The following is a 19,823-nucleotide window of genomic DNA, read 5'->3' as shown; positions in this document are numbered from 1 at the left end:
GGTTGAATACATATATGCTGACTAAAGTAATGGTCTTTTTTCCTTTGCCAGTGTAAAAGAGCTTCGAATTGAGCACACAGTTCATTTTACTTTTGAGTAGGTAATTTGTTCATTGGAGTATTTTTACTTGATTTACCAAAGATCAAAAAACAAACATTTTTTGTCTTCTAGTTATAATTACATGATTCATAGTAGTTCTGCTTTTTCTCCACTAGGCTGCACCACAAAGTTTTCTGTTAGTGTCCGGTGTTCCACTTTCATGGCCATTAAAATGCCTTTGTAACAGAAGAAAAATGTTGTTGGACCAGCACTGAAAGCTGAAGAAAGCTGACAGCTATTTTGGCACAGAGTCACGTGAATCAAGATACTGGCTGGCACAGGAACAAGGCAGACACCTGCACTGTGCTGAACATCAGGTCCATCACAGGTATTGCTCTAATTTAAAACAAAGCGTACATATCTGTTTTAAAACAAGGGGACAGTTCTTCAGCATGTTAATCAGTTTTCCAGGAAAGCACTTTGAATTTCATTTGATCAGGGCTACTAAAATGTGCTGTGCCAACTGCTTTCAGATTGTCACATTATCTTTTCAGGGTGTAGAGGCAAACACAAATTATATTTATAATTAAATAACAATGATGGTGCATATGTTCTGTGGTTAAAGCAAATTTGATTTTGTATATCATCTCTAATATATTTTCTAACTTACTGATTTGAAGTGGGCTTCCATGTCAGGGAAATTCCACTCACTCAGAGGCAGGCTGGCATTAAATGGCTGTTAGGAAAAAATAATGTAGTAGAAAAAATAAAGATAAAAAATGCTTTGTAACTGTACTGTAATGATGTGACCAAGGCAGGGCTGTTTTAATGAAGTCTAGCAGAGACTGACTCTGCTTAATCACATCTAAAGAATTTGGAAATTCTATTTAAGTACCGCATACTCCCCTGCTGATGAACTGTAAATGTTATGATCTTTGACAACTTTCTCAGATCTTCCTTATTTCTACGTGTTTTCCTTTCCTTGCATAGTCATAACCATATGAAATGAAAATGAAAGCTCAGTGTGTCACCCTCTCCAGTAACAATAGGCATTCTTGTTATATATGTTCATATTTCAAACAGATTACCTAATTCATTTTCTTAAGGAATCACAGACTAGCTTGCCATCAGCAGGAATCCAGTCCATCAGAGGTATACACCCTGACCTTGAGGCATGTTTACCAGACAATATGCTTTTGGACAGTGGGAATAAATCAGAGTCTGAGGAAAACATCTATGCCTGCACAGGGAGAAAACGCAAATGCCAGACCAGCACCAAGTATAATTAGACAAACAAGTAGGTCTACCTGTCATGATGCTTGTTCTTATTATATGTATATTAAGCAATCATTGCCAACCTAATTACTTCGATTTATAATAAATCAAACACCATTGTTTCAGCTCTTTTACAGATTGAATATTTGAATCACTTTAGAGTTTGATCCATTTTTACTGAAACCCTTTATAGACAAAATCATTTCAAAACTGAATAGATAGCTAATTAGGTTTCTTTGCAACTCACATCCAAGACAGAGGAAGGCTCCAGCGTTTGTGGATGACTGCGCAGAAGCACTTGCAAATCTTCCAAATTCATGTCTGCATTTTCTGTATTCTCTGTCATTTCGGGCCTGAAAACCAAAATATTGTAGTTTAACATTAGAACTTTTGTGAAAAGGACAGACCATTCATTTCAACTAGCTAAGGCTAGTAAATCCCATTTGCCTAATTTCTCCAAAATGTTGAGGCCCACAAAGTCCTACTCTCTACCACACGACTTTGTAGTTTCTTCCCAGTGTCTGTGGTTTACTGCGTAAAGAAAATTTTCCATTTGTGTAAAATCTACCTTTAACAAGTTGTTATCTGTGTTCTTGTTAAAGAACTCTTTTTAAAAAACATAATTCCTGTTATTTTAAATCATTTAATCATGTCACTTCTTAATCTCTATTTGCTTAAAATGAAATGGTTCAGCTTCTTCAATCTTTATTCATAACTCATACCTCTTAGCTTCAGAATCAGCTTAGTTGTTCTTCTCTTCACTTTCTCTGTTGCTGCTAATTCTTTTTTTACTAATATACAGACCAAACCTGTACACAGTACTCCAGATGAGGCTTGTGTGTTATACAGCTTAACAATAACGTCTCTTCAATTGTACTCCACGCATCATGATATACACTACATGGACAAAAGTATTGGAACACACCTCTTAATTATTTAATTCAGGAATGCCACAGGTGTATAACATCAAGTACCTAGCCATGCAGTCTCCGTTTACAAACATTTGTGAAACAAAATGGATCATTCTGAAGAGCTCAGTGATTTCAAGTGTGGTACTGTGATAGAGTACCAACTACCACGTAAAGTCACAGAGTGGGATCAATGACTGCTAAGGTGATTCCATAGCTGAACAGTTCCAAACTTCCACTGGCATTAATGTAAGCACAAAAACTGTGCGGCGGGAGCTTCGTGGAATGGTTTCAATGGCCGAGCAGGTGTATGCAAGCCTTACATCACCAATTCCAGTGCCAAGCATCGAATGGAGTGGTGTAAAGCATACTGCTACTGGACTGTGGAGATGGGGAAACATGTTCTATGGTGTGATGAATCACACTTCTCTGGCAGTCAGATGGGCGAATCTGGGTTTGGTTTTTGCCTGACTATTATGCCAACTGTGAAGCTTGGTGGAGGAGGGATAATGGTGTGGGGCTGTTTTAAAGGGTTTGGGCTAGGTCCCTTACTTCATGTGAAGGGCAGTCTTAATGCTTCAGCATACCAAGACCCTTTGGACAACACTATACTTCCAGCTTTGTGGAAAGAGTTTGGGTTAGGCCTTTTTCTATTCCAGCATGACTGTGCTCCAATGCAGAAAGCAAGGTCCATAAAGACACGATTGGATGAGTTTGGTGTGGAAGAACTTCACTGGCCCAAACAGAGCCTTGTCCTCAACCCCAGCGAACTTGGAACGGAGATTGTGAGTCAAGACTTCTCATCCAACATCAGTGCCTGACCTCATAAATACTCTACATAATGAATGGGCACAAATTCTCACAGCAACACTCCAGAATCTTGTGTAAAGCCTTCCAAGAAGAGCGGAAGCTGTTATAGCTGCAAAGAGGGGACCGACACCATATTAAAGACTATGCATTTAAATGCATTGTCAATAAAGTCCCTTTTGGTGTAATGGTCAGGTATCCCAATACTTTTGCCCTTATCATGTTTATAATCTAAAATTCTATTAACTTTTTAAAGCCTTCTATATGTGGCCTGGATGTATATTACAAGTCCTTTACAACTAGGTCTTTCTCATCAAGTGTACTTTCAAGTTTCAAACCTCCAGTTCGTGTATTTCAATCAAACATTTTTTCTTCCTAACTGTAATACTTACTTACATTTACTTATATTAGACTTAATTTTCCGCAGACTTGCCTAAGTCTGAATTCTGCCCAAGTCCATCTGTAATGGTTCACCTTCTACTTTATATTCTTATTAACAAGATCATAGTGACTCATAGGATTTAGAGAGTTTAATGATGAAAGGATGATTGTGCCTTTCTATACTGGACACCTTATTTATGTCATTTTTTTACAATTGGATCCTAGGTGCTTGAAGCAATCTGCTCAAGGACCCACAGTATCTCAGATTTGGAGTCTGAGCCGGCAGCATTGACGCCCTACTCTGCAGGCAAAGCTACCTACAAATAGTGCATTACTACTGAGGCCATATATTAAGGTGTTATTATAACAAGAGCCACCGCACAGGTGTAAATGGTGAGGACAACTACTTAAATGCTTCAGTTGTCCCAGAAGAAAAGTAATAAAGAGAGTCCACATACTGCATTTTTCTTTCATAAAAGGGATGGTAAATAAACAATTAAACTAATTAGTTCCTGAGAACAATTACCTCCTTAGAGCTGTATATTTCTTGGTTAAAAATTCACAAATTAATGCTAGCAGTGTGTTTTGCTTATTCTCATGTTTCAACGTCATGGGCTTTAGAGTATTGAGAGATACCTGTTGTACTTACTGCTCAACAGCTGGACGCTTGGCTCTTTTCTCAGAGAGCCCTCCAGAGGTCCCCAAAGCTCGTCCTTCCAAGACAGACTGCACCATAGAAACTGGCAGGACAGGCGGTTCAGCACACACTTCACAGGAGCCTAGAGGCACAGCTTTCCCACATGCTTGGACGCTGGGACTTGCTGGCTCTTGTTTGATTAACATCAAACACTTGTCCCTGGCAGCAGAAAGACAAATGTGCCAAATTAGTGATAATCTAACTTTTAAAATAGTCAGGAAAGCAATTTTAGTTGAAGATTTTATTGTGAACACTCATTTTTGCCCTATATTGCTGTATATATTCTGCCCCATGGAGTAAATGTGCACTGCTTCTCTCCATTGATTCTTCTCTGTTTGTCCTTTATTAAATTTGTTTAGTCTAGTACAGGGTTGCATGGGCCAAAGACAACCCTGACAGCACTGGGTGAAAGGTACCAGTCCTTTTCAGGGCCCACATATGCACAGTCACTCTTACAGGTGCCAGTTAAATGAAAATGTCCACAAATGGCATATGAGAAGAAAACCATGTGGAACATGCAAACTGCACACCAATACTGATTAGTCGAGATCTGAACCCAGGACCCTGGAGCTGCAGGTCAGCAGCATTTACTCTATCACTGCAGAACTGTACTGGTAACACAGATTATATGAAAAATTACACAACATGTTCTTCTCTTGTATGGTAGAAGTGTAGCTTTCCATTAATTCTAGAAAGATGTGCATTAGCACACAGTAATGAAGTGAAATTTATTACTCCCAAGACTAGCAGCATGCTTTAAAAAGGTCAAGTTGTCATGTGCACATAGTCTCTTCAGAAGAGCTGGTAAAATACAAAACAAAAACAAATAAATAAAAAGTTCAACATGTAGCATGAACCCAGCCAAAGGGGATGCACAAACCAGTGTGTTTCTTCGTGCCGGGGGAGAAAAGGACCTGTACCTAGACAGAGGGATCGAGCTGGGAATGATGTGCAGCAGGTTAGGGTGATAAAGGATAAAGATGGAAACGTACTCACAAGCAAGGAGAGTGTGTTGAGCAGATGGAAAGAGTACTTTGAGAGGCTGATGAATGAAGAGAACAAGAGAGAGAAGAGGTTGGATGATGTGGAGATAGTGAATGAGAAAGGACAACGGATTAGCAAGGAGGAAGTAAGGACAGCTATGAGGAGGATGAAAAATGGAAAGACCGTTGGTCCAGACGACATACCTATGGAAGGATGGAGGTGTTTAGGAGAGATGGCAATGGAGTTTTTACCAAATTGTTTAATGGAATCTTGGAAAGTGAGAGGATGCCTGAGGAGTGGAGAAGAAGTGTACTGGTGCTGATATTTAAGAATAAGGGGGATATGCAGGACTGCAGTAACTACAGGTGAATAAAATTGATGAGCCACAGCATGAAGTTATGGGAAAGAGTAGTGGAAGCTAGGTTAAGAAGTGAGGTGATGATTAGTGAGCAGCAGTATGGTTTCATGCCAAGAAAGAGCACCACAGATGCAATGTTTGCTCTGAGGATGTTGATGGAGAAGTTTAGAGGTCAGAAGGAGTTGCATTGCGTCTTTGTGAACCTGGAGAAAGCATTTGACAGGGTGGCTCAAGATGAGATGAGGTATTGTATGAGGAAGTCGGGAGTGGAAGAGAAGTACGTAAAAGTTGTACAGGATATGTAAAAGTGAAGTGTGACAGTGGTGAGGTCTGCGGTAGGAGTGACAAATGCATTCAACGTGGAGATGGGATTACATCAGGGATCAGCTCTGAGCCCTTTCTTATTTGTAATGGTGATGGACTATGATGTTTGCTGATGACATTGTGATCTGTAATGATATTAGGGAGCAGGTTGAGGAGACCCTGGAGAGGTGGAGATATGCTCTAGAGAGGAGAGGAGTGAAGGTCAGTAGGAACAAGACAGAATACATGTGTGTAAATGAGAGGGCGGTCAGTGGAATGGTGAGGATGCAGGGAGTAGAGTTGGCGAAGGTGGATGAGTTTAAATACTTGGGATCAACAGTACAGAGTAATGGGGATTTTGGAAGAGAGATGAAGAAGAGAGTGCTGGCAGGGTGGAATGGGTGTAGAAGAGTGTCAGGAGTAATTTGTGACAGACGGATATCAGCAAGAGTGAAAGGGAAGGTCTACAGGACGGTAGTGAGACCAGCTATGTTATATGGGTTGGAGACGGTGGCACTGACCAGAAAGCAGGAGTCAGAGTTGGAGGTAGCAGAGTTAAAGATGCTAAGATTTGCACTTGTCTGTGATGAGTATGGATAGGATTAGAAATGAGGACATTAGAGGGTCCGCTCAAGTTGGACGGTTGGGAGACAAAGTCAGAGAGGCAAGATTGCGTTGGTTTGGACATGTGCAGAGGAGAGATGCTGAGTATATTGGGAGAAAGATGCTAAGGATAGAGCTGCCAGGGAAGAGGAAAAGAGGAAGGCCTAAGAGAAGGTTTATGTATGTGGTGAGAGAGGACATGCAGGTGATGGGTGTAATAGAACAAGATACAGAGGACAGAAAGATATGGAAGAAGATGATCTGCTGTGGCAACCCCTAATGGGAACAGCTGAAAGAAGAAGAGCATGTAGCATGCAACATATATACTGTACATACAAATACATAAAACACAATGTGTACATACAGAATGTATGGACTGAAGGGTTGTAACACTACTTTTCATGGTTCAGAGAAACAATGTGAATGATCTTTAGAGAATGATGCTGAGATAAAAAACATTTCTCGTGAGGACTGTTCTATCTGTAAATGTAGCTGACTATTCGTTCACTTATGGCTGGGCCAGGAATTTGAGTTTTGTTGTGTCAATGCAGTATCCTCACCTGGACTCTTCTGATGCTGTTGGCAGGGTAAGAGAAGCTGACTGAGACATGTCTGTAACATCAGAAATGATTGGTCCACTTGCTATTTCTGTGTTGTTGGAGCACATGGCACTTTCTGAGGAGGGCTGCAAGATAAAAGGAATATATTTTAAAAGCAATTCCACCTATGTTGAGCACTCTCATATGACATCTGGAATAATTGTTTGGAAAATTATTTGACAGAGAACCTTCGATGCATGTACACAGAGCAGCTCACGTGAACTGACGCAGTGCATAGACAAAAAGCAACAGTTCCAAAGAGTGCTGAACAAAAACCGAATTACACAATTGAGAAGGCAGCAAAAACATATGAAGCGTCTGACACATACAAGCATATTCATAAGTGCAACTACTGCGAAAACAAAGTACACGGTGGAAAAAGTCAATGTCCCACTAAAGGAAGACAGTGTAAAAGCTGAGATCTACATACTCTCAAATAGACAAACCACACTCCGTGGCACAATGGAAGAGGCTTTGCCTATAGCGCCGGCGTCCGAGGTTCGACTTCCCGAGAGGGAGTGCACTGAGTATGTACGCCTGATCACCCCAAAATTAAGGCGAAACACGTGTTGCGTACTCTTTGCATTATTTCACAGTAAAACTATTTCATATATATATATATATATATATACACACACATACGTATATATCAGAGCTTCCCGATTCATTTTACCCTTGCATCCCCTTGGTTTGAGCGTATGAAAAAATATGCGTTAGCAGAAAGACAGATCACCAATTGATGCTTTATGAATAATGGATACTTTATTCGCCATCAATGATTGTTTTGGTAAAGCAATACTCAGTGTAATCATTAGATGAACGGTAAAAAAGTAAGAGCGAGGGGAGGGTGACTTATTGAGGCACGCAGGCTTAAAACCACAATAGCACGCTGAGCGATGTAGTCTTGGCGTCAACTCGATCTAAATTGTGCGATCACATTCGAAAAATATATCTTTTCAAGTTCTATTTAGTGAAACAAATATCTTTGGTTGGAATGTAAGGCGAATTTACTCTTTACATTTCTATGGTGAAGAAAAATTTATGCAGTGATGCCTATATTTAACTTACATTCCTACCAAAGACATTTCTGTCGACTAAATAAAAATTCCTTCTATTTAAAATTTAAGTAGAACTTGAACAGATACGATAGTTCATAATATCCACGTGGACTTGCATGTAAGAGCGGGAGTCATCCATTTTAACAAGCAGCGTATTGCACTGATACGAAATAGCCTGCCCATTTAATTATTTAGGAATGAATAAATAAATTAAGATTTTGTACAAATAATGTTTTTCATTTTTCTTCCTTGATGGATTCCAAAAACGAATCTAACTGCAAGAAATAATGATAATCAAATCCTCATGACGGTCACAAAACTATTACTTTGACAATCATGTTACGTTATTTTTAAAATGTTTCCTTTTTTTAGCACAAGCACAGCTGAGAAGCTTTGATGCATGTACTCCGTAACGCGTTAAAAAAAATAACGCATTTAATCACACTTTGCATTCCAAGCAAAGGGGAACTTTTGTCAGTGCATGATTTCCTGGTACATCGATTACATTGATGCACACATCATCGCTACAAAAATGTTAGAGTTGGAATAAAGCGCGTTCCTAGGACTGATCGGAGAAAAATTTCATTTCAAAAGACTACCCGACGGAAGACTTGATTAAAGCATGGTTTTGTACACACTGAAAAGCAAGCAAAATTAGATGCATTACAGAAAGCGGACTTTGTGGCGCTTACTGGGGATCATTGGACTTCCGTGACCGTTAGTAATTCTAGTTACATCTAATTACAAAATGTTCAATGATCACACTGTTTTAGCCTAATGTAAAAAATAATTTTGGCTAAGGTTACTCAGAGTTTAAAGGTGAAGCTGGTCAAATTACCTTTTATTTTTCTGCCTTATTTTTTTCAGAAGAAAAACTGCACTTTATGTTGACATTTTTGTTATTATTATTTAAAGACAATACCATTCTGAAAATGTACTTAAAGTACTTAAAATACCACTTTATTTTTAAGTCTGGCCAATTTTAGCCAGGGATGATATTTTTGTTTCTATTTTGAATTGAAATGCAGTTTAAAAGCATTTTTTTTTTCAGAAATTAAAAGAGCTTGAGTTTACAATATTCATGTCAATGTCTATTATTTGATTTTGTCGCCCACTAAAACCCTTTTAAATAAAAAAAAAACATTTGTGATTTGGGGCAAATATTCATGTGTGATTACATACGATTAATCAAGATTAATTATTACACAGCCTCTAATTAATTAGATAATTTTTTTTAATCGAGTCCCACCCCTAATATATATATGTAGATATATATATGTAGATTTGTATATATATATGTGTATATACAGTATATATGTAGATATGTATATATATATATATGTTTGTGTATATATATGTATATGTATGTGTATATATATATATGTGTATATATATGTGTATATATGTATATATATATGTATATATACTCAGCAATAAAAGAAACGTCCTCTGACTTTCAACTGTTTTTACTTTCAGTAAACTTAATGTGTAAATATTTGTATGAACACTAAAAGAGTCAACACCATAAGACATAAACTAAAAATGTTTCACAATGTGTCCCTGAATGAAGGGAGGCTCAAAATCAAAAGTACAAGTCAGTATCTGGTGTGGCCACCAGCTGCTTGAAGTACTGCAGTGCATCTCCTCCTCATGGACTGGACCAGATTTTGTCAGTTCTTGCTGTGAGGTGTTACCCCACTCTTCCACCAAGGCACCTGCAAGTTTCTAGACATTTCTGGGGGGAATGGCCCTAGCCATCGATCCCGCTCCAGGGTACAGGTCTCGGTGTAACGCTCATTCCTTCGACGATAAACACAAATCCGTCCATCACCCCTGGTGAGATAAAACCGTGACTCATCAGTGAAGAGCACTTTTTGCCACTCCTGTCTGGTCCAGCGAAGGTGGGTTTGTGCCCAAAGGCGCCGTTGTTGCTGGTAATGTCTGGTAAGGACCTGCCTTACAACAGGCCAACAAGCCCTCAGTCCAGCCTCTCTCAGCCTATTGCGGACAGTCTGAGCACTGATGCAGGGATTGTGTGTTCCTGGTGTGACTCGGGCAGTTGTTATGGCCATCCTGTACCTGTTACGCAGGTGTGATATTCGGATGTACCGATCCTGTGCAGGTGTTGTTACACGTGGTCTTCCACTGCGAGGATGATCAGCTGTCCTTCCTGTCTCCCTGTAGCACTGTCTTAGGCGTCTCACAGTGCGGACATGGCAATTTATTGCCCTAGCCACATCAGCAGTCCTCATGCCTCCCTGCAGCATGCCTAATGCACGTTCACGCAGATGAGCAGGGACCCTGGGCATCTTTCTTTGGGTGTTTTTCACAGTCGGTAGACAAGTCTCTTTAGTGTCCTGCGTTTTTAGAACTGTGACCTTAAATGCCTACTTTCTGTAAGCTGTTAAGGTCTTAACGACCATTCCACAGGTGCATGTTAATTAATTGGTTATGGTTAATTGAACATGCATGGAAAACATTGTTTAAACCTTTTACAATGAAGATCTGTAAAGTTATTTGGATTTTTAAAACATTATTGTTGAAATACACAGTCCTGAAAAAGGGACGTTTCTTTTTTTGCTGAGTATATTTGTATATGTGTATATATATCTATACTAATAAAAGGCAAAGCCCTTCTGACTGACTCACTGACTCATCACTAATTCTCCAACTTCCCGTGTAGGTAGAAGGCTGAAATTTGGCAGGCTCATTCCTTACAGCTTCCTTACAAAAGTTGGGCAGGTTTCATTTCGAAATTCTACGCGTAATGGTCATAACTGGAAGCTATTTTTCTCCATATACTGTAATGGAGTTGAGCTGGATGGCCGTGTGGGGGAGTTTCGTGTGACGCCTCCCACGTAATCACGTGAACTGACTATCAACGCAGTACGTAGAAAACTTGGAAGAGCTCCAAAAAGCGGTGAATAAAACATGCAGTATATAATTGAGAAGGCAGCGAAACAATAAGAAGTCAGCGACTGACATTTACAACCATATTCATGAGTGCTGCTACTTCGGAAACAAAGCACGGTGTAAACTTAAAGTTTAAATTAAGTTCATAGACATGCTGCCGCTGGTGTTTGTCATGCCCAAGGGTAATGCGAGATACAAGTTTAATGAGAGGACGCAGGATATAAACGAGAGTTTTGATCACTTTGTAACTAAGTTAAAATTGCAGGTGAAGGGCTGTGCTTATGCAAATTCCGAGAGACTGTGTTTGTGGGGGATTGACAATTAAGGCGGGTGGGGGAGTGACGTTATCCTCTCCCCTCCCATTCACTTCATTTCGCTCTGAGCTGAGCTCCACGGCTAACGCCGTCTTCCGAAGCAACTTCGTCACACTTCCACCAAATACTCACAGAAAAATCCACAAGTTAATACACACCCTGTCTTTAGAGTTTCTCCACACTCAATTTATTCTTCACGTCCCCTTTATACCCTCTGATCTCCCATTTCAATTCAGATGCCTCCAATTTCCAGTAAGGCTCTGCTGTGCGATGACAAGTAATAACTCTCAGGGACAGACCCTACAAAACGATGCCATTGATTTCAGGCAAGATTGCTTTTCTCCTGTACAACTATACTTGCATTCTCAAAAGTGACGTCGCGCAGCTTCGTCTTATTACAACCGGAGTGCAGCCAGAAACTTTTAAGTGCCGGGTCTTACTTAATATTAAATTAAGCCGTGGACATCGCAACATCACACAAGAGAGCAGCTCACGTGAACTTACTGAACGCAGTACGAGTGATCGCTTCCATGCCTGTTCAAAAAACGCATTACACAATTGACAAGGTGATGGCTTTATATGGCGTTCGTTTATAAAGCAGCGGAGAAGCTGTGTGAAGGCAGCTACACAAAAAAAAACAGCAGAGCGCCACACTCTGAATGTATTCCTGGCATCACTGTTATACCCCCTGATCTCCCATTTCAATTTACATGCCTCAAATTTCCAGTAAGGCTCTGCTTTGCGATGACAATAAGTCCCAGGGACACACCCTACAAAAGGTTGCCATTGATTTGAGGCAACATTGCTTTCCTCCTGGACAAAACTATATGTTGCATTCTCAAAAGTAATATATATATATAAATAAATATATACACACCCCGATCAACATACTGTCAAATAAACGAACCACACACCCTAGCGCAACATGAGGGGCTTCGCCTTTAGCGCTGACGTCTGAGGTTCATTAGCGAAGTGGGTGCAGTGAGTGTGTACTGCCTGATGAGCCCATCAGGCAGTTGGATTAGTCTTTAAATTTCTATGGTGAAGAAAAATTTATGCAATGATGATTAAATTTAACTTTCATTCCTACTAAACATATTTCTGTCAACCAAATAAAAATTACTTATATTTAAAATTTAAATAGAACTTGAACAAATACGATAGTTCATTATACCCACGCTGCACTAAGTGCACGTAAGATTAGGAGTCATCCATTTTAACAAGCAGCTTATTGCACTGATACAAAATAGCCTGCCCATTTAATTATTTAGGAATGGATAGATAAATTAAGATTTTGTACAAATAATGTTTTTAATTTTTCTTCCTCAATGGATTCTGGCACCCCCAGCAACAGATCTCTGTGCGTAAGGGTCAAGGCCGTAAAACCATACTGGATGCCCGTGATCTCCGGGCCCTTAAACGACACTGCACCACAAACAGGAATGCTACTGTAAAGGAAATCACAGAATGGGCTCAGGAATACTTCCAGAAACCATTGTCAGTGAACACAGTCCACCGTGCCATCCGCCGTTGCCAGCTGAAACTCTACAGTGCAAAGAAGAAGCCATTTCTAAGCAAGATCCACAAGCTCAGGCATTGTCACTGGGTCAGGGATCATTTAAAATGGAGTGTGGCAAAATGGAAGACTGTTCTGTGGTCAGACGAGTCACGATTCAAGTTCTTTTGGGAAATCTGGGACGCAATGTCATCCGGACCAAAGAGGACAAGGACAACCCAAGTTGTTATCATCGCTCAGTTCAGAAGCCTGCATCTCTGATGGTATGGGGTTGCATGAGTGCGTGTGGCATGGGCAGCTTGCATGTCTGGAAAGGCACCATCAATGCAGAAAAATATATTCAGGTTCTAGAACAACATATGCTCCCATCCAGACGTCATCTCTTTCAGGGAAGACCCTGCATTTTTCAACAAGATAATGCCAGACCACATTCTGCATCAATCACAACATCATGGCTGCGTAGGAGAAGGATCCGGGTACTGAAATGGCCAGTCTGCAGTCCAGATCTTTCACCTATAGAGAACATTTGGCGCATCATAAAGAGGAAGGTGCGACAAAGAAGGCCCAAGATGATTGAACAGTTAGAGGCCTGTATTAGACAAGAATGGGAGAGCATTCCTATTTCTAAACTTGAGAAACTGGTCTCCTCGGTCCCCAGACGTCTGTTGAGTGTTGTAAGAAGAAGGGGAGATGCCACACAGTGGTGAAAATGGCCTTGTCCCAACTTTTTTGGGATTTGTTGCAATGATGTGGAGATGGCAAATGTCAATATTTTATTTGTACTAGAAATTCTGAATCAACATATTTTTCCCTTAAAATGATACATTTTCTCAGTTTAAACTTTTGTTCCGTGATTTATGTTCTATTCTTAATAAAATATTAGAAGTTGGAACCTCCACATCATTGCATTCAGTTTTTATTCACGATTTGTATAGTGTCCCAACTTTTTTGGAATCCGGTTTGTATATATATATATATAAATGCCAACAACACTCATGACAATGACAAAACAATTACATTGTCAATCATGTTACGTTATTATTAAAATGTTTTCTTTTCTTTTTCATTACTTCTTTAACACACTACTTCTCTGCTGCAAAGCGCGGGTATTTTGCTATATAGTATATATATATGTGTGTGTGTTTGTGTGTGTGTATGTGTGTGTGTCTGTGTCTATATATATGACAGCAACACTCATATCAGTGACAAAACAATTACATTAACAATCATCTTACTTTTTTTTTAAATGTTTCCTTTTCTTTTTCATAACTTCTTTAACACACTACTTCTCCGCTGCGACGCGCGGTATTCTGCTAGTATATGTATATATGTATATATATGTATATGTGTATATATATATATATGTGTGTGTATATACAGTATGTGTTTATATGTGTGTGTGTATATACAGTACAGGCCAAAAGTTTGGACACACCTCCTCATTCAATGTGTTTTCTTTATTTTCATGACCATTTACATTGGTAGATTCTCACTGAAGGCATCAAAACTATGAATGAACACATGTGGAGTTATGTACTTAACAAAAAAAGGTGAAATAACTGAAAACATGTTTTATATTCTAGTTTCTTAGAAATAGCCACCCTTTGCTCTGATTACTGCTTTGCACACTCTTAGCATTCTCTCGATGAGCTTCAACAGGTAGTCACCTGAAATGGTTTTCACTTCACAGGTGTGCCTTATCAGGGTTATTTAGTGGAATTTCTTGCTTTATCAATGGGGTTGGGACCAGCAGTTGTGTTGTGCAGAAGTCAGGTTAGTTGGACGATCATTTATTTTTCAACAGGACAATGACCCCAAACACACCTCCAGGCTGTGTAAGGGCTATTTGACCAAGAAGGAGAGTGATGGAGTGCTGTAAATAGTCATGAAAATAAAGAAAACACATTGAATGAGGAGGTGTGTCCAAACTTATGGCCTGTATATATATATTGTCACACACGTGTGCATGGGAAGCAGCTGAAGGGCTTAGAAAATACTGTTTATACATCTGCCCGGGGGGGTGCACTGGCGCTCTTTCTGAGTTCTCTGCAGGTCTTCACCAGAAAATCCCACCAGGAGCCGCCATTTCCAGGAAGGACACATCACTTCGGTTCCGGCCCCAAGAATGAGGTCACTTCGGTTCCGGCCCCAAGGATGATGTCACTTCCAGTTCCGGCCCAGAGGACGACATCATTTCCGCCCTCTGTGCTATAAAGCTCACTGCCTTTGCTTAGGCAGGCAGTTCTGTTTTGGACTCTGTTGTGTAACAACTGTTTAACAATGCCTCAAAGACTTTTGCAGCCGGGAAACCGCATTAAACGGGTGGCTGCCCCAAACCTTTTCGTCTCTGGTCTCCTCTTCTTACAGTGGCGTAGTCGGCAGGATGGTGTCCCGATGAACCGGGACACGAACTTTCATGGAACCAGGTGGGTGAGTACGGGGCGAGTTTCAGGGCAGGGAGTGCGCGGAGGGTCAGGAAGGACGCGGTGCAGGCTCTGCTCCATGAGCATAACCCGGGGTTGACCACCCATCTCGTGGAGAAGGTAGAGGGGACCCACAGGCGTGGGCTGGCTTCTGGGGAACACACTCGAGTGGCTCAGTATGCTCTCCTTGGCAGGAAAGCCGAGCTGCCCATCGGGACCAAGGTCCCTGTTAGCGATGGGTTGTCCCCAGGCTGGCAGGTGAAGGAAATAATAAACTGGGAGTTTAACCCAAACAAAGGGCTGTCAGAGCAGGCTATGGCTCTCTGGCAACAGGTGGGTGAGTGGCTACGGCCATTGAGTTGACCCCTACAAATAGTGCAGCAAGTGGCCTGTTTTTGCTGCTAAAAACTACCCCAGGAATTTGCCCAGCCGGCCTGGGGGAATTCCATTCTATGGACGAGCTGCTACAAACCTTGCAAACCCAGAGGCCGGCTGTGAAACCTGGGAGGCAGAACAGCCGCTCTGTGGACTACCGGGAGCTATGTCCTACTAAAGCAGTCCCTTCCACGCAATCCAGAGCCTGTTCCGAAGTCGCCGGGCCGTCTGGCTTGCAACCTGTCGAGGAACAAGGCGGACCGTAGGGGACAATGGCGGGGTTGTTTGTGTGCCCTTAGCAATCCCTGGCGGATAAACATACGGGGAGCTTCTTATTAATGGACATAAATAACAGCGCTGTTCGATTCCGGCAGTAGCGTGTCTGTCGTTGCTCGCCGTTTTATTCTACCGCAACAGTGGATTAAAAGAAGACCAGTCTAAAATGTATACACGGAGATATCCGCACATACAATACCGCCCGGTGTTACGTATGTCTCGGAGGAACCCTTCGACAGCTTACCGTGGCGGTGCATCCGGATCCTCCGTTTCCCGTAATCCTCGGGCGAGACTGGTCTGATAGTAACGGCGGTAGTTTAGAAAGCATTCCCGGAAAACTTATGGCCTCGTTATAGATGACAACGATTCATCTCAAGTTGCTTCCACACCGTGTAATCAGCCGACAGGGAGTGGGGCGGTAGGCCAAGAGAGTGAGAAGACACTCCCGGACCGTCGCGGGCTACTACGTCATCCACTAGCGCCCGGCAGCGAGGAGGAATCTCCGCCCCTTGAGGTCAGACCGGACCCCTCTCTGAGTTGCACTTTCAGTTTAGAGCAACACCGGCTTCTTTCAAGAGAGAACAGTGGAATGGCGACTCTCTGAAACACATAAAGAATGCAGTGGTTCTCGTTAACGCCAACGACGCATTTGCCCATGCCACAGGGACCTCACTTTGTCATTGATAATGATTTGTTGTATCGGGTCGCTGAACATGAGGGAAGGTCCGGAAGTTGTTGCTAATCCCGCGGACCTACCGGCGGCAGGTTTGCGAGTTAGCACACTCCCACCTTCTTGGAGGCCATCTCGGCTCCGATAAAACATTAGAGCGAATTAAGCTCCGTTTTTTCTGGACGGGGATTAACGAGGAGGTTAGCGCTTTTGCATTTCCTGTCCGGAATGTCAACTGCGGCAAATTCCTAGGAGGACCGTGCTCCTCTGGTTCCCCTTCCCCTTATTGGCGTTCCTTTGATAGGATTGGGGTTGACATAGTAGGACCCTAGAACCCTCAGCCGAGGATATAAATATATACTCGTCCTCGTGGATTATGCTACCCGATTCCCTGAAGCCGTTCCGTTGCTCGGCTACCACAAAAATATTGCACGGAACTAGTAGGAGTCTTTTCGAGTAGGCATTCCTAGAGAAGTCCTGACGGACCAAGGAACGCCTTTTACCTCGGAAACGTTCAAGGAGACTGCCAAGTTACTGAAAATAAAGCATTTAAAGACCTCGGTGTATCATCCTCAAACCGATGGCCTAGTGGAGAGATTTAATCAAACTCTCAAGCAAATGCTACGTAAGGTAGTCAGCAAGGATGGGAGGATTGGGACCAACTCCTCCCCTTGTCCTCTTTGCATATCGGGAAGTTCCTCAAGCCTCTACGGGTTCTCTCCATTTGAATTACTGTACGGAAGACAACCCGGGGTTTATTGGATATTTTAAAGAGGGCTGGGAAGGGGAGGCACAGCCCTCCACTAATATTTTGGAATATATCGCCCAATTGCGCGATAGATTTGATGCAATAAGACCGATTCTAAAAAGTCATATAGAGGAGGCGCAATCAGCACAGGCCCGCCTTTATGACCGTGGCACGACTCTCCGGGAGTTCCAACCGGGGGATCGCGTCATGGTATTGGTACCAACTTCTCACTCTAAACTGCTCGCACATTGGCTAGGCCCCTACGAAATTAAGGAAAGGAAGGGATTGGTTGACTATTTGGTGAAACAGCCCAATCGCCGACCAGCTGACGAATATATCATGTAAACCTGCTGAAACCGTGGAAGGAGAGGGTCCCGATCCCTCCTCCGGACAGCCCTGCTCTCTCTTGCTGAAGTAAGTCCCCTTAATTTCGGTGAGCAGCTATCCCCAGGCAGAAACAAGAGCTCGAAGCAGCTATCCGCTCTGTCCCAGAGGTGGTAAGTGAAAAACCCGGTCGGACCTCTCTGATTGCGCAACATATTGACTGACCGGGGTGATCGTCCGTGGCGACCCTACAGACTCCCGGAGGCAAAGAAAGTAGAAGTGGAACTGGAAATCAAGCGAATGCTGGCACTAGGAGTAATCGAGGAAAGTAGTAGTCCCTGGTCCAGTCCCATCGTCTTGATTGCTAAGCCTGACGGCAGTTGGAGGTTTTGCAATGACTTCCGTCGGCTTAACCAAGTTTCCAGATTGATGCTTATCCCATGCCTCGCGTGGATGACCTCCTCGAGACTGGGACCAGCCAAATTCTTGACTACACTTGACATGACAAAGGGGTACTGGCAGGTTCCTTTAACGGAGTCCGAAGGAAAAACGTTTAGCACTCCTAGCGGACACTGGCAGTATCGTGTCCTTCCATTCGGGTTACACGGGGCGCCTGCGACTTTTCAGCGTCTGGTGGACAAAGTGCTCCGGCCCCATAACTCGTTCTGTGCTGCCTATCTGGATGGCGCGTCATCTATTCCAGCACCTGGAAGGAACACATACAGCAGGTCACAGCAGTATTACGGACACTGGGAGAGGCCGGGCTCCGAATCAACCCCAAGAAATGTTTCTTTGGATTGAGGAAGCCAAATATTTGGGCTACCTAGTGGGCGGGGTACTGTGAGGCCACAGTGTTCCAAGTTGCAAGCCATAATGGCCTGGCCCGTCCAAAACCAAGCGGCAAGTCCAATCCTTTCTCGGTTTGGCCGGGTACTACCGCCGGTTTGTGCCTCGCTTCTCCGAGAGAGCGGCGCCCTTGACCGATTTGACAAAGAAAAGAGCTCCTAATACGGTGGTATGGTCTGATAAAGCGGGGGCTGCATTCAGTGACTTAAAAAGGGCTCTGACTTCAGAACCTATCTTGATCTCCCCTAACTTCTCTCTCCCTTTTATCCTCCAGGCGGACGCGGACACAGGCTTGGGTGCCGTGTTGAGCCAAAGCGTCGGCGGTGTTGAACACCCGTTATGTACCTGAGCGGAAACTGTTGGACAGGGAGACCAGGTGCGCGGCGGTGGAGAAAGAGGCTCTGGCGATCAAATGGGCGGTAACTCAGCTGCGGTACTACCTCTTGGGTGGCGTGTTCACTCTGGTGACGGATCATGCACCTCTGAAGTGGATGGCCCTTCACAGGGAGTCGAATCCACGGGTCACGAGGTGGTTTCTTGACCTGCAGCAGTACAAGTATACGCTCGTTCATCGACAGGGGTCTCTTCATGCCAACGCCGATGCCCTCTCCGGGCCCACGACCTCTCGGTGCAGGTCGCCCGACCCACGGGTCTGGGCTGAGGGGAGTCTTGTCACACTGCGTGTGCATGGGAAGCAGCTGAAGGGCTTAGAAATACTGTTTATACATCTGCCCAGGGGGGGGTGCACTGACGCTCTTTCTGAGTTCTCTGCAGGTCTTACCGGAAATCCCACCAGGAGCCGCCATTTCCAGGAAGGACACATCACTTCGGTTCCGGCCCCAAGAATGAGGTCACTTCGGTTCCGGCCCCAAGGATGATGTCACTTCCAGTTCCGGCCCAGAGGACGACATCATTTCCGCCCTCTGTGCTATAAAGCTCACTGCCTGTGCTTAGGCAGGCAGTTCTGTTTTGGACTCTGTTGTGTAACAACTGTTTAACAATGCCTCAAAGACTTTTGCAGCCGGGAAACCGCATTAAACGGGTGGCTGCCCCAAACCTTTCTACGTCTCTGGTCTCCTCTTCTTACAATATATATATATATATATATGCCAGCAACACTCATAACAATGACAACACAATTACATTGTCAATCATGTTACGTTATTATTAAAATGTTTCCTTTTCTTTTTCATTACTTCTTTAACACACTACTTCTCAAGCGTGGGTATTTTGCAGTATATATATATATTATATATTCATATATATATATATATATATATATATATATATAGTATATTTATATATATATATATTATATATATATATATATATATATATATATATATATATATATATATTTATACTGAGTATACTTTATACATAAAATATATGTTGTTGTACCTTGC

The 19,823-nt window shown here is 42.5% G+C and overlaps 1 protein-coding gene across 1 annotated transcript in view; it reads right to left on the bottom strand.

Moving 5' to 3' along the window:
* Positions 1-625: 625 nt before the first annotated feature.
* The window catches only part of hsf4 (heat shock transcription factor 4), a 56,305-nt gene continuing 37,107 nt past the window's right edge, over positions 626-19,823 (bottom strand). The window contains exons 8-11 of the mRNA XM_039763006.1: positions 6,916-7,040; positions 4,060-4,266; positions 1,562-1,667; positions 626-775 (exon numbers count right to left, since the gene is read on the bottom strand). Of these exons, the coding sequence (XP_039618940.1) occupies positions 701-775; positions 1,562-1,667; positions 4,060-4,266; positions 6,916-7,040 (513 nt within the window). The 3' untranslated portion in view covers positions 626-700. The remainder of the gene's footprint in view (positions 776-1,561; positions 1,668-4,059; positions 4,267-6,915; positions 7,041-19,823) is intronic.

The sequence above is a fragment of the Polypterus senegalus genome, chromosome 9 (genome assembly GCF_016835505.1).
Source record: "Polypterus senegalus isolate Bchr_013 chromosome 9, ASM1683550v1, whole genome shotgun sequence".
NCBI classification, from domain to species: Eukaryota; Metazoa; Chordata; class Cladistia; order Polypteriformes; family Polypteridae; genus Polypterus; species Polypterus senegalus.
The sequence above is the reverse complement of the archived record's forward strand: the minus strand, read 5'-3'. Positions and strand labels throughout refer to the sequence as shown.